This window comes from Micromys minutus (assembly GCF_963924665.1).
Source record: "Micromys minutus genome assembly, chromosome: 30".
NCBI lineage: Eukaryota > Metazoa > Chordata > Mammalia > Rodentia > Muridae > Micromys > Micromys minutus.
Window position 1 is genome coordinate 19703771 of NC_137965.1, and position 12758 is coordinate 19716528.

The window sequence follows — 12758 nt, forward strand, 5'->3', positions numbered from 1 at the left end:
ATTCTGTAAATACGGCTGACGATAAAGAAATCCTTGCATGTCGGACCTCTGTACATGGCCAGTGCATTCCTTCCTGTCGAGTGCTGGGAGAAGTCCCAGCCTCTGGGGCTGAAGCCACTGCACCAGCATGCCCAGAATTCTGGGACCAGGAGCTGGCAGAGATGAGGGGAGGGGCTGCTGTGGCTTCAGCAGATGCTGTGTGAGCACCACACTGCGCCAACACCGGGAAGCAAATAACAGTAAGGCCTCCAGGGCTCCAGGCCCATGCAACTCCCGGTAGAAGAACAGGGAAGAGCAAACCCTGAACAGGTCAGCATGAGAGGAGTTGCAGACAGAATGTGAAGGACAAACACGCTGGGAGAGACATGTCCCTACATGCGACTCCCAGGGTTCCACTCCTGCCGCTCCTGCCCCAGGCGAGCAGCACAGGTTGCGTGTAAAATTCATAGTCACATGACCGAGCAGGTGTTACACTAATGCATTACTGCTCGAAGACTGGACACAGCCATCTTACCAGAGTGCTTTTAAAGCCTCAGTCTTCCAAGATGAAGAGAGGACTCTCCAGAGCCGAGAAGTCCGTCTCTTCACCCCAGACTCAGGGACTTGGGGTTGAATGTCATCTCTCAGGAGTCTTACCATTTTCTTTCCCCAGCTCCTTTCTCCCTCAAATCAACCTTTGTTGTCTGGGCTAAGGTGGGTTGTGTTGGTGCCTGCAAACAGCAGGGCCTCTCTGCACCCTTCCTCCCCAAATCTGCTGAGACCCTGTCTCATCTGGTCCCCATGGTCATGCATTGCCAGTTTTTACTGAGATCATAGGTAGGCTCTAGTTTGGAGGGCCCACCCTACATCTTTGTTACAGCAGGGTTGACATGGTCCCCCAGGGTGATTCTGATTCTGAGTCCACTTGCCTTGATACCCGAATTTTACTGTCCCCGATAGAGGCCACTTCCTCAGGTGACACGCCTACTGTTATCAGCAGGACTTAGTCAGTGGAGACCTATGTAGATGGAAGCTGACCCACAGAGCTCCTGACCCTGGTAACACCATCTTACCTTCCCTTGCCTTCTCTAAGGAGTAGGGTGAAATCCTCCGTTGGCCCCAGAGTCTTAGGTGGCTTCCCATCCCATTGGACGTTTGTTTATTTATTTTTAGTCTTTTTGAGACCAGGGACTGTTGTATCCCTGACTGTCCTGGAACTTGCTATCTAGAGCCTGGGCTTGAACCCACAGAGATCCACCAGGATCAAAGGTCACTTGACTTTTTGTTCTCAAATCTCTAAGGACCAAATCATATGTCAGCTCCCCACAGGTGGCTTCTGTTTTCTTGACAGCCACCTGCCACATGGATGGCAGAACTCACTTAGCCTCGAGCGCCAGCCCATTTCTGCATGGCTTTCTTGTGTCTGGATGTGGGGTTTACAAAGGAGATCCCACACAGTTCTGAGGCCTCTGTAACCTGCTGCCCACAGGGCCTGTCGCTACCAGCCCCGGCTTCCCACCAGCCCAGCTGCCTGGCCACTTACCTGTGGATAGAAATCTGTTCTTCTATCAACATGGTTCTCCCCCTGCCCCATAACTTCACTGAAACCTTTTTCAGAATGTAGGAGGTCTGAAAAAGACCATGCTAAGTTTTCAGAATTGTGAAAAAAAAAAAAAAAAAAAAAAAAAAAACCAAATAAAGCCTCTCTCAAGGGCCTGTTTCTGGGAGTCCAGGCGTTTTGGCGTTTATCCCATTGCCTCCCCTCCAGCTTTCCAAAACTCTAAATAAATTAGGTTCAGAAGCCAAGAATTTGCCACTTTGGGCAAGCCTGTTCTCCCCGGAGAAGACTGACGGGCAGCACCAGAAGGGGAGGGCCAGAGACCCTCAGTCAGAAGTCATGATGTCCCTCCCACCTCATTCTAGTTTTATATGTACATTTTCAGTCAGTACTGTGGGATGTTGTCAGTCTGCTGCTGTGCCTGGTGACCTCTGACCAACTGATCCGGTATTTCTAAGTGTCACAGTGCCTAAAAGTACCACCCGAGGCTACTATCTTAACTAAAGAGGAAAAGGATGAGGTGCCAGTTGAGGAAGTTCAAGGTCACAGAGGCCCAGCCGGTTTTCTCTAGTGAATAAGTCACACCATGGTGGGAGGGAAAGTGTAAGTGCACCTTGAAGACCATAGGCTCAGGCCCCTCCCATCAGACGTCACTTCCTGCACCTTCCTCACCTCCCAGCGACCCAGCCCTCGATTACAATGTCCTCTTACGGGAGCACCCACAAGCAGGCTCTGTTTGGAGCTCAGCAGTACAGGTCTTGGCAGTGTGTACGCCCATCCTGGCTGGATTGGTGGGAGCCCTTTCTAGGCCTTTCAGCATCAATAGAGCTTCAACACGGACTTTCTGAACCTGCTCTAGTCCGAGTCACGTGACTTCACATCAGCCAGGCGTTTGCTCAAATGCCGTTTCTGCAGAGCATTTCTGACTACGGTGTCCAGCAAAGTTCTCAATCCTTCTTTACCCTTTATCCAGCTTTGTTCTTTTCATCCTTTGTTGAAAACTCGTGTGACATGTCCAGGGGACTCCGTGACTACCTGTCCAAGAATGAAAACTCTTGCAGAGGCCTATGGCAGGATGGGTCTGAGTCCATTGACTGACAAGGAGAGAAAGCAGCAGCATGCCCTGTGCTTTTGGTGAAATTTTCTTTTTAAGATTTTAATTACGAGTGTGTGTGTGTGTGTGTGTGTGTGTGTGTGTGTGAGACTGCTGAGGGTGTGTGTAGTGTGGTTCTGGTGGCGTCCAGAAGATGTCAGAGCCACTGGAACTGGAGTTGCTAGTGGTCTGGGAGATGCCCCGTGTACTGCTGGGAGCTGACCTTGTGTCCTCCTCCGCAAGAGCAGTGTGTGCTCTAACCATTGAGCAATCTAGCCATTTCCCCAGGGAAGGCTGGAAGTGTTACAACGGGGGAAGGTTACACAGGCTAAAGATGGGTCTCCTGTAATTTTTTTTTTTATCATTAACTAGGACAAGTTTCTTAGATGTTGTTTCCCCCACTCAGTCCATTTTCACCCAAGATATTTTCAGATGATCTCAGGCATGTAAATCTGTGAAGTATACAAATCAAGCATTTAAGCCATGTAGGGGTGCCTGCCTGTAATCCTGGCACATAGCATGGTGGATCTCTGAGTTAGAGGCTCACCGCAACTACAGAGTGAGAATCTGTTCAAAACAGAAAAAAACAAACAAAAAGCCCCCAAAACACACACAAAAAAAACAAAAACAAAAACAAAAGATCAAACAGCAACAACAAAAACCCAAATCTTTACTAATCATATTTCCCCCTTAGCATAATACAATTTTAACATTAAAGACGAAGACAAATTTGCAAATTTATAACTGCTTGTTTATATTTACACAAAGAACTACATGTTTGGCTGAATATCTGAGCATTTTTCAGAACTAGCTGATGTTATAATTGTCAGTGTGTATGGATGTCATTTTGCATAAACTCATGGTACAAAGTGGCAGAGGTATGTTTGGAGCTACTTCAGAAACCGTAGTAGGGCTCTATTCCAACTCTAAGCCAATATTCCTGTTACTTCTTTTTTTTAAGAGATGAAGTTTAAACAATTCAAATTTCAGAATTTTAGAATCAAACACTCTAAAACAATCCGAGGACACAGGACCGATGGACAAACTCATGCTGAGGAATTATGGGAAGAATAGTCACCCTTTATTTTCCCTAAGGAAGCCGTGACACATGCAGGAAGCCTCGTGTGTATGGATAAAGCCTTGTAGTTCCTGGTCTGTGTGCTGTGAACCTCTGAGCCCTTTAGCCCCCTAGCGGACTAAACGTTACAACCGGGAAAGTCTGTTTCAGGCAGCCTTGGTAGGCACATGTGTTGCGGGATAGCGAGTCTGGTGCAAAGCTTGCAGGACACAAGGCTGTGGTGAAGTCACGTAATTCTGGAAGGGCTGTGGGCAGAGCAGGTCCGATGGACGGTGAGCTACAGGCACGTGCCGGTGGAACTGAAAGACAGTTCATGAAACAGCTGACAAAGCAAAAGGAGAAGTTGGCTCAGTAAAATGTGTCATCGCACCTAGAGCCCACACTGGGAGCCTGTTCGTCCGGCGCCTGGTCATCACTTGCACAGACAGTGTGCTCACTGGCCTCTTGTTGTACTCCCTGGGTTAGGCAAACAAAGGGCTCCTCAAAATATGGCCAAGAATCCCCCGAAGGTGAGGAAGTGAAAACTATGTTCTATGGTGCCCTCTGCTGGCACTTGCTATGGTGGACGCTCGGTGATAGTTCTCAGGCACATCATTGATGAGGAAAGACCCGAAGCCCTAGAGAGCTGAGAAAGCTGCTTTGGGGAACAGAAAGCTGAGCAGGGTCTGAACCCAGGACTGGCCGCCCCAGGGCATGTGTGTGGAGCATGGTGGAGCCTCGAACAGTGTGGCCTGTAGAAGAGCCTTGTCAGGTGACGAGGGCAAGGGACTCTGGTTCTTCCCAGCAACCCCACAGGCCTGGGGGAGGGGGGGAGGAGCTGTGGGGGGCTCTGATAGGCTTCCTGGTCTGTGGTAGTGATTGGTGTCTGCAAGATGTGACTAGAGTTCTCAGCAGGGAGCTACAGGTCTGTGTTTCCCCTGTTTAGTGCCCCCCCCCATCTGTAATCTGTTTGGAAGGGCCAAGGCAGTCAGTGGCTCCACCTGTCACCTTATTTGGTGGGGAGTCTATCACTGTCCCCGAGCCAACTGCTAGAGGTCTTTTCCCTCTCCTCACAGCTACTTAGTTACGCCATCTTGAATTCGTAGGTCTGGTGTAGGAGGTGCTGGGCCCTGTGACTGTCACTTCCGTTCCTACCAATCCAAAGGGCCACCACTCCCTCCTGATTCACCTCCCCAACCCCTCCCAGACCCCCATTTGTTAGTCAGGTTAGCAGGTCTGGCACTCTGGTACCCACTGAAAGGCAGGTTACAAGTTCTTCGTCTCCCGGTGTCACTTTGGGCTACTCCCTCCAGACTCTAACTGCAAATGGTGTCTCCATGCTTAAAAAATGGAACAAGTGTGAAGGGTCTGATGTCTCTGTATCCGAGTCCCATTACTCCCTTCAGCCCTCATTTGAGTGCAGGTAGAAGCTGTCTCCCCAATGGCCACCTCTGTTCTGAGCATCCCCCACCCAGTAATGCTTCTGGCCAAGATTTCAAGGAGCCTCAAATCTGCTACGTAACCAAGGATGACCTTGAACTCCTTATTCTCTCTGTTTCCATCCTTTAAAAAGCATGATTTATTTTACATGTATGGTGGGTTGTTTTTGTCTGCACACATGTCTGAACCATGTATATACGCTGCTGCCAGAGGCCAGAAGGAGGGTTGTGAGCTGCCACGTAGGTGCTGGAAATCCAAACCTGGTTATCTGGAAGACTAGCTAGTGCCCCTAACCACTGAACCATCTCTCCAGCTCTTGGTTCAACCTTCTGAGTACTGGGGCTACAGTTATGTGCCTCATTCATGCCAATCAAGCAGTCTAGCACAGGCTCTCACTTGAAATCGTTCCTAAGGTTATTTTAGAGACGGGGACAGGAGGGTCAGGAGTCAAAGACTGTTTCCCACTACTCCGAGTCCAAGACCAACCTGAAGCTTCTTGTCTCAGAAAAGCTGGTCCCAGTCCTGGGGTGGCCTGGTCCTCAAAGTGAGTTTCAAAGCTAGCTAGGGTTAAATATTGAAACCCTGTCTTAATAATAATAATAATAAGCTAAAAAACTAAAGTATATTTTTAACACTTATTTTATATGAGTACACTGTCGTTGTCTTCAGACCCACCAGAAGAGGGCATCAGATCCCATTACAGATGGCTGTGAGCCACCATGTGGTTGCTGGGACTTGAACTCAGGACTTCTGGAAGAGCAGTCAGTGCTCTTAACCCCTGAGCCATCTCTCCAGCCCCCCCCCCCCCAAAGTATTACTTGAAATAACCACTCGATTTTAATCCTCCCAGCAAACAGGGACCGTCGTCTGGCTCTCCCTGGCCGGGCAGACAGATGCTTAAGGCAACGTTCCTATCCAAGCATGTTCCAGACGTACCTGGGGAGTAAGTGGCCAGCACCTGAGGAGCAGGCCTCTGACACTGCCACTTCCACAGTCAAGAACTCGCCCTGCCCCTGGTGCCCTCCCCGTGTGACCCCCACCCCAATTCCAGAACAGTCCAAGTATTTTGGCTTTGGGCAAAGGAAGACTCAGGTGGGCCCACGCCTACTAAGGCCAGCTCTCTTTTCTACTGCCCGGAGGCAGGGAAAGCGCACAGGGAAAAGCATCCAGGAGCAGAGGAGCTCACTCTGCTTTTTCTCTCTGATTTTATCTTTCAGCTAGTGGGCAAGGGAGGGGCAAGAGCTTTAGCCGATGGAATGAGTAAGGGCCCCTGTGTTTCCTCCTTAATTAAGGAAGGTCAGGCAAAGTCAACTGCAGCAAACAAGGAAACCACTGTCTAATGCTTGCGGAGTAGCATTTCTTGTTTGTTTGTTTTTATGGTTTTCCTAGACAGGGTTTCCACTGTGTAGCACTGGCTGTCCTGGAACTCACTCTTTAAACCAAACTGGCCTCGAACTCATAGAGATCTGCCTGCCTCTGCCTCCCGAGTGCTGGGATTAAATGAGTGCACCACCATGCTGTTTAGGCTGTTTGTTTTTATGGATTTATTTTTTATTATTTTAATTGTGTGTGTGTGTGTGTGTGTGTGTGTCTGTCTGTCTGTCTGCATGAGTGCACATGCCCAGGAAGGCCAGAGGACAAAGGCATTAGATCCCTCTGGAGTTGGTGTTACAGGCAGATGTGAATCACCTGACTCAGGTCCTCTAGGCGTGTACTTCTGGAATGTCTGACACATTCTAGAGTTGAAGAGAGTTGGAGCTCAGGCCTTGGGCTCAGGCATTGATCAGCTTAGAGCAGTGGTTTTCAACCTGTGAGTTGTAACCCCTTTGGGAGGTCGAAGGACCCCTTCAGATGGGTCCCCATAAGACCATTGGAAATATCAGCTTTTATATTATGATTCATTAGCAGTAGCATAATTAGTTAGGAGGTTGCAATGAACATAATTTTATGGTTTAGGGTCACCACACGAGGAACTGTATTAAAGGGTCATAGCCTTAGGACGTTTGAGAACCAGTGGCCTAGAGGCTGAGGGGACCCAGAAAAGTTCAGGTTTACTATGCATCCTTCTTAGCACCTTAGACAAAGCTGCAGACACTGTGTGACCAAAACGCATTTATGGGCTGGAGAAATGGTTCAGGGGTTAAGAACACTGGCTGTTCTTCCAGAGGTCCCAAGTTCAATTCCCAGTAACTGCATGGTGCCTCATAATCATCAGATCTGGTGCCCTCTTCTGGTAAGTAGGCATACAAGTGGGTAGAACATTGTATACATAATAAATAAACCTTCACAACTTTTTGTAAGTGAGTTTACAATTGTTTATAAGTGAATAATATACAATGACAGCATTCTAACAGTATTTATAACTGACTAAATGGTAACAGTGTTATAATGGTATTTTCCATCATTTCCTTATATATGGGACCATAGGCATTTTATGATCAAATGCTGCTATTTAATTTTTAACTATTTATATTATTTATTTGTGCATGTGTGTGTGTGTGTGTGTGTGTGTGTGTGTGCGCGCGCGCACATGCACACACTTGCCACAACACACGGGTGGAGGTTAGAGGACAACTTGCAAAGGTCGGTTCTGTGTTCCTACCATGTGGAATACAACTCAGGTCATTGGGCTGACAGCAAGCACCTTTACCTGCTGAGCCATGTCGTCAGCCTGGCTGCAGCTATTAACGCACAGTTACTAATACAGAGAGAAACGTACATTTGGAGACAGACATTAGTGTTTCTCTGATCCCCAGTGATACAGAACAGGAAATTTTCATTGCCCTGAATTGAAATGGAATGAAGATCAGGAAAGGGCCGAGTCCACAAAGCCTCCAGATCCTGCCCGATTTCTCCCCCTCTTTCAAAGAGCCTCCTTCGATTCTCAGGGAAGCTTCTAAAGGCTTCTGCTTGCTTGAAATTACTTGCACCATTCATAATGCCTTCTGTCGCTAAAGTGGTTCTCTAAAGCAGAGCGAGCGACCCCTGGAGGTTGAACTAGGTAATTGCCTTCAACAGTGTAAAGAAATGCTCAACCCAGAGAGTGGCTCTCTGGCATTGCTTTGAGAGCGGGGTTCATAGTTTGCTTTTTGGCTTTTTGACATTAAAAACAAAAAAAGAGAAAATTTTGAGGCTATTGGTGTCGCTCTCCTGGTTTTACAGTATTAGAAACTGATTATCTGCTGATCCTGGGATCAAGAGGGACACTGCGAAGTGAGGAATTCTCCCCTTTAGCTACATCTCTTTGTCAAATTCAGAGGGAAGGTCACCATGATAGTCCTTTATAACATTTCTCAGAGCAAGCCAAGTACACCCCATTGAAGAAGCACAAGGATTTGAAGCAAAGTGCCTGTCAAGGAAGGAACGATGTTTTCTGACTTTTAGCTCTGAAGCTGTCCAGCGTCCCGCCCCTGCTGATGGTTTCAGGCACTTTTCTCACAGTTGCCTGTTTGCCGAGGACACGGTTGTATTCCCAGGTGAGAGACAGTTAATGGCAAGACACCTTCCTAGCTCAGCAGCAGGGCCAAAGGAAAGGCCCGCTTCTCTTCCCAGCACGGAACTCAACAAACCAGACTCATTTCAGGATGGAGTGAGCTGGAAGCCACAAAGAGAGGCTCTGTGGTGTCTGAAGAGACCCCTCTCACCAACACTACACTTGGCTGGGGCTATGGCTCAGACAGAGTGCTTGCCTACCATATGACGCCGTCCATGGGTTCGTTCCTCCAACACCACACATACATATAGCAATTTCTTTTTGGCTTTGCCATTTGTATGGGCTAAAACAACAACATTCACATACTTTACCTTACTATATGAGACAGGACCTCACTAGGTTGCTTAGAGTGGTATCAAACTCACAGGAAGCCCCCTGCTTTCATCCCTGAGTGTTTCGATTATGGATATTAATGGATGCTACCATGCCTGGTTCTATTCTGTTGTCTTAACTAACATTTTTGATAATGAGTTCAAACACTTCTGACTATGGGTCATTTTTTGCTTCTTTGCAGAGGGATTCTAAACCACCCACCATATAACCTTTTACCCATTTGTCTCTTGATATCCTGCCATTTTTATTCTCGGTTTAGTCGAGCATTCCATATGTTATTAAAAATTTTTTTTCTAATTTGTGATTTATTATAGATGGAACTGCCTCTGAATGCTAGAGCATTTGCTATGATCCCTTGTGGGTTTTACATTTAAGGACTTATTTTATGAAATCCAGTTGCATTCTCCCAGTAAGAAAATGACCAGATGAGCAAAATTTATTAATAGTTCTGGGAAGAAGCTGGGATCTGCCTTAAAATAGCAAAGCCCTTCCACAGTGCCTTGGGACTACCAAGGAATGTTTGCAATAAAAAAAAAAAAAAAAAAAAAAAAAAAAAGAAAGAAAGAAAGAAAGAAAAAGAAAACAGTCCATTTCAGAAATGTTTCCAATCAGCTACTCAGCAAAGAGCTGAGGAACGAAGGGAAGATGTGATAGGAGGTGATGTGGTAGCTATGTGCCGAGAGAACTGTGGGAGAACACTGGTCTGTTTGTACACATTTTGTAACAAAAACACATTGCATGCTGTTCCTAGGCATGTAAGCAGCTCATATTTAATCAAAAAAAAAAAAAAAAAAAAAAAAAAAAAAAAAAAAAAAAGGAGTGGGGAGGGAGAGAAGATAAAAATCCCCGGATGCTGGAACATGGAACATGCCTGTAAAACCAGCTCTCAAGAGCCTGAGGCAGGAGCCTTGAAAGTTGGAGGCCATGCTGAGCTACATAGTAAGACCTTGTCTCAAAACAAGAATAGAAGAAAAACTAGGAGGGAGATGGGGGGTATGGAGGGGAGAGCCATGGGGGGTGTAAGAGGGAGAGCCATGGGGGGGTGTAGGAGGGAGAGCCATGGGAGGTGTAGGAGGGAGAGCCATGGGGGGTGTAGGAGGGAGAGCCATGGAGGTGTAGGAGGGAGAGCCATGGGAGGTGTAGGAGGGAGAGCCATGGGGGGTGTAGGAGGGAGAGCCATGGGGGGTGTAGGAGGGAGAGCCATGGGGGGTGTAGGAGGGAGAGCCATGGGGGGTGTAGGAGGGAGAGCCATGGGGAGGGTGTAGGAGGGAGAGCCCAGCTTCACTCAGCCTTGTTGAGGCTCCCTCTAATTCTCATAGAATGACATCTTTAAAGGACCCATGGGATGTCCCATCCCTCTCTTAACTGGTCCCATGATGAACCCTCAAGGTGTGGATAGAGAAGATGCTTTGTAAGATACATGGATGTCCCTTACATGTTTCTCTCTGAGGCATCCAAAACACAAGATAGAGGAAGCCAAGAGAGAGGAACTTGAGAAGTAACAACCGTATACATAGTTTATAGTACCTCTCAAAGGCTGCCCTGGGTGCTATGGTCTCTCTCACCTTTATCTGTGACATGGATTAAAACAGTGGCTTGTAAGATTGACAGGAAGACTTAGTGCTTAGGAAGACAGGATGTGGCCAGGGCCAGGTCTCTGGGCTGGAGTACTAGCCAAGCTCTAGCCAAGCCAAGATCCAATCCTGGATCCAATCCTGGAAAAAAATACTAGCTCCTACCAAGTTCTCAGTGGCCAAGCGTGTCACACGCACAGTGTGCCTTGTTGTCATTTCTTTCCAGGAGGAATGAAGGACTTTAATCTTAGCGAGCCACCAGGTGGGAACACAGCGAAGTGGTTTCATAACAGTGCTATATTCCCACAGGGGATAACATCTGGCATCCTTCCTTGGGGATGTCCTAGCTGAAGGTCACAAAGGCGGGGAGAACTGTGTCACATTCTCCCTTGAGGCCACCAATGGCTTTTCCTCGAAGACTTTCTGCAGTGCTTCTTTCAGGGACTTCCTACTCCTCTTCCTCCTCAGACTGCCTACCACAAAGTAGACAACTGGGTTGACGCTGCAGTTTATAGTAGAAAGCATGTTCAGGTAGGGGAGGGATTCCCACACAAAGTCATCAGTAGAATTGGAATAGTAGCCAAAGATAAGCATCACTTTCATAGGCATGGCGAAGGCAAGAAACAGGATGACTGTGGCCATGATGATCACGTAGAGTTTGGCCGGTTGACGTGGCTTCAGGTTACAGCAGACTTGGATGAAGAGGATCAAATTAGAGAAGACCATGAGCGGGACGAAGACCAGGAAAGTCAAGGTACAGGAAAATATGTACACGTACCGGCATTCTGGGAACTGGGGCTTCGCTTCCAGGATGCAGAAGAAGTTTTCCAAACCGGACACGAGAACAGAGAGGGCCCACAGCAGCGTGCAGGCCACAGCGGACTGGTGTTTCGGGCGTCGGCAATGGTACCAGATTGGGTAGAGCACCGAGAGGCAACGCTCCACGCTGATGGCCGTGAGGAGGTGCAGGCCTGTGTTGTAGCCGAAGATCATGAAGAGGATGGCATAGCTCACTAAGGTGAAATGGTGGATGTGGAAAGTGTTCACCAGCTGCATGATAGACGAACAGAGGAGGACCATGAAGTCGGCAATGGCGAGATGTAGGACGTAGATGGTGAACGGCTTCCTCTTGATACAGAAGATTAGGAACCATATCAAAAGGCCATTCCCAATGAGTCCCAGCGAGCAAATCACCAGGGAGATTGAGATGTACGTGTATTCAGTCACGTGCTCCGGAGACCAGGTGGTTGCATTTGGGGTTTCGTTTCTGGTGGTGCGTGTGGATTCCAGAGAACACAAAGTTGTTGCCAATGGCTCCATGCCAGGGAGATCGCTTTCTCTGTGGCCTCCTGTGGTCAGAAATGGAAGGTGGTGACAGGTATCATCTGCTCGGCACCTCAGAATGGTTTTGTATTACTGGGGAGGCTCTCTCCCATGCTGAGGTATGAGGGAAGCCAGAGTCCCCTGCTGTGTCTCCTCATCTTCAAGCCCTGGCTCATTTTCCCTCCATCCAGCCGACACTACTGATATGTCCACATCCCTCTACTAACACCGAGGCTGATTCCCGACCTCAGTCCCGTCTACTGGCCCCTACCACAATTCTTCTTTGCTCACGGCTGTATGGGAAGGCCCTCTGTGTTTCTTACTTCTAGGAGTTCTTACCAGAATGAGGTGACAGAATTAGGAACCAGATTTTAAAAATGATACCTGGCAATACATCGGAACTATTTAAACTGTGGCTGGGAACACAGCTCAGAAGGGAGGGAGAGAGAAGAATTCTAGGCAGTCAGTGGCCAGCTAGTGTGGCTGGCACGTCAGACTCTAGGCGCACTGAGAAACTCCCTGTCTTAAAGGATAAGGTGGGCAGGCTGGAGAGATGGTTCAGAGGTTAAGAGCCCTGACTGCTCTTCCAGAGGTCATGAGTTCAATTCCCAGCAACCACATGGTGGCTCACAGCCATCTGTAATGGGATCTGTTGCCTTCTTCTGGTGTGTCTGAAGACAGCTACAGTGTTCTCATACATAAAGTAAGTGATTAAAAAAAAAAAAAAAGGTCAGTTATGTCATGTGGATATATTTTCACTTTGATCCCAGGTGTAGGGTATGGGGCTTCAGACTGCCCACAGCAGCTGACTGTGACTTGTCTTCTGCTCTGGCAGTGTGTGTCACTTTTGCTAGCTGCAGATAGTTTACATCTGGAAGTCCCTCAGGGGACTCTTCAGAGGGTATATG

At 47.9% G+C, this 12758-nt stretch overlaps 1 protein-coding gene across 1 annotated transcript; it reads right to left on the reverse strand.

The window, feature by feature from the left end:
• Positions 1–3749: 3749 nt before the first annotated feature.
• On the reverse strand, positions 3750–11847 carry LOC308440029 (mas-related G-protein coupled receptor member H-like; the record flags this gene model as incomplete). The annotated part of the gene is made up of 2 exons (XM_080941960.1): positions 3750–4030; positions 11306–11847. 2 exons carry the CDS (start codon positions 11845–11847, stop codon positions 3811–3813), a joined length of 762 nt encoding a protein of 253 aa, XP_080798086.1. The 3' UTR covers positions 3750–3810.
• Between the last annotated feature and the right edge of the window lie 911 nt (positions 11848–12758).